This window comes from Pteropus alecto, unplaced genomic scaffold, assembly GCF_000325575.1.
Source record: "Pteropus alecto unplaced genomic scaffold, ASM32557v1 scaffold143, whole genome shotgun sequence".
NCBI classification, from domain to species: Eukaryota; Metazoa; Chordata; class Mammalia; order Chiroptera; family Pteropodidae; genus Pteropus; species Pteropus alecto.
The window spans coordinates 4,221,543-4,222,112 of NW_006434828.1; the positions used below are offsets into that span (position 1 = coordinate 4,221,543).

The 570-nt window shown below is 73.5% G+C and overlaps 1 protein-coding gene across 1 annotated transcript in view; it reads left to right on the plus strand.

Annotated features, from left to right (window-relative positions):
- The window catches only part of CROCC2 (ciliary rootlet coiled-coil, rootletin family member 2), a 49,853-nt gene that overhangs the window by 11,488 nt on the left and 37,795 nt on the right, over positions 1 to 570 (plus strand). The window contains exon 11 of the mRNA XM_025045433.1: positions 384 to 566. Within this exon, the coding sequence (XP_024901201.1) occupies positions 384 to 566 (183 nt within the window). The remainder of the gene's footprint in view (positions 1 to 383; positions 567 to 570) is intronic.

The following is a 570-nucleotide window of genomic DNA, read 5'->3' on the forward strand; positions in this document are numbered from 1 at the left end:
CCCCTGGCCAGCCCGCCCGCCTTCCCCGTCGCCCCCTGCCCGGCCTGAGCCCCTGTCCCCCACCCGGTCCCATCTGGGCTGCACCTGCCGGGACCGACCCCCGCATGCCAGGCTCTCAGCAGCCTGCTGCACGCCCTCCCTGCTCCCCGCCTTCCGCCCGGGTCCACGAAGCCCCCTTCCCCTTCCCTCCCTGTCCCCGGGGCGGGGCGGGGGGGTCACGTGCCCTCCTGTTCCTCCCCACACTTCCCTGAGCTCCTGCCCCAGCGGCCTGCATGCCTGGCGCCCGCCCCGCCCACCCTCCTGGCACTCAGCGGGTGAGTGTCCCAGTGTCACCCCGCCCCATGCACATCGGCTGTCCCCACCCCCATCTCCCCTGCTCCCAGAGAGAAGGAGGCTCTGGAGGTGGACGTGCAGGAGCTGAGGGGGAAGGCGGACGCGTGGACCGTGGAGAAGCAGAGGCTGGAAGCCACGAATGCTGAGCTGCAAAGGAGCATCGCACTGTGGGTGCAGCAGAAGGGGGCGCTGGCCCGGCTCGGGGAGCGGGGCCGCGGGGCGCTGGCGGCCAGGTGG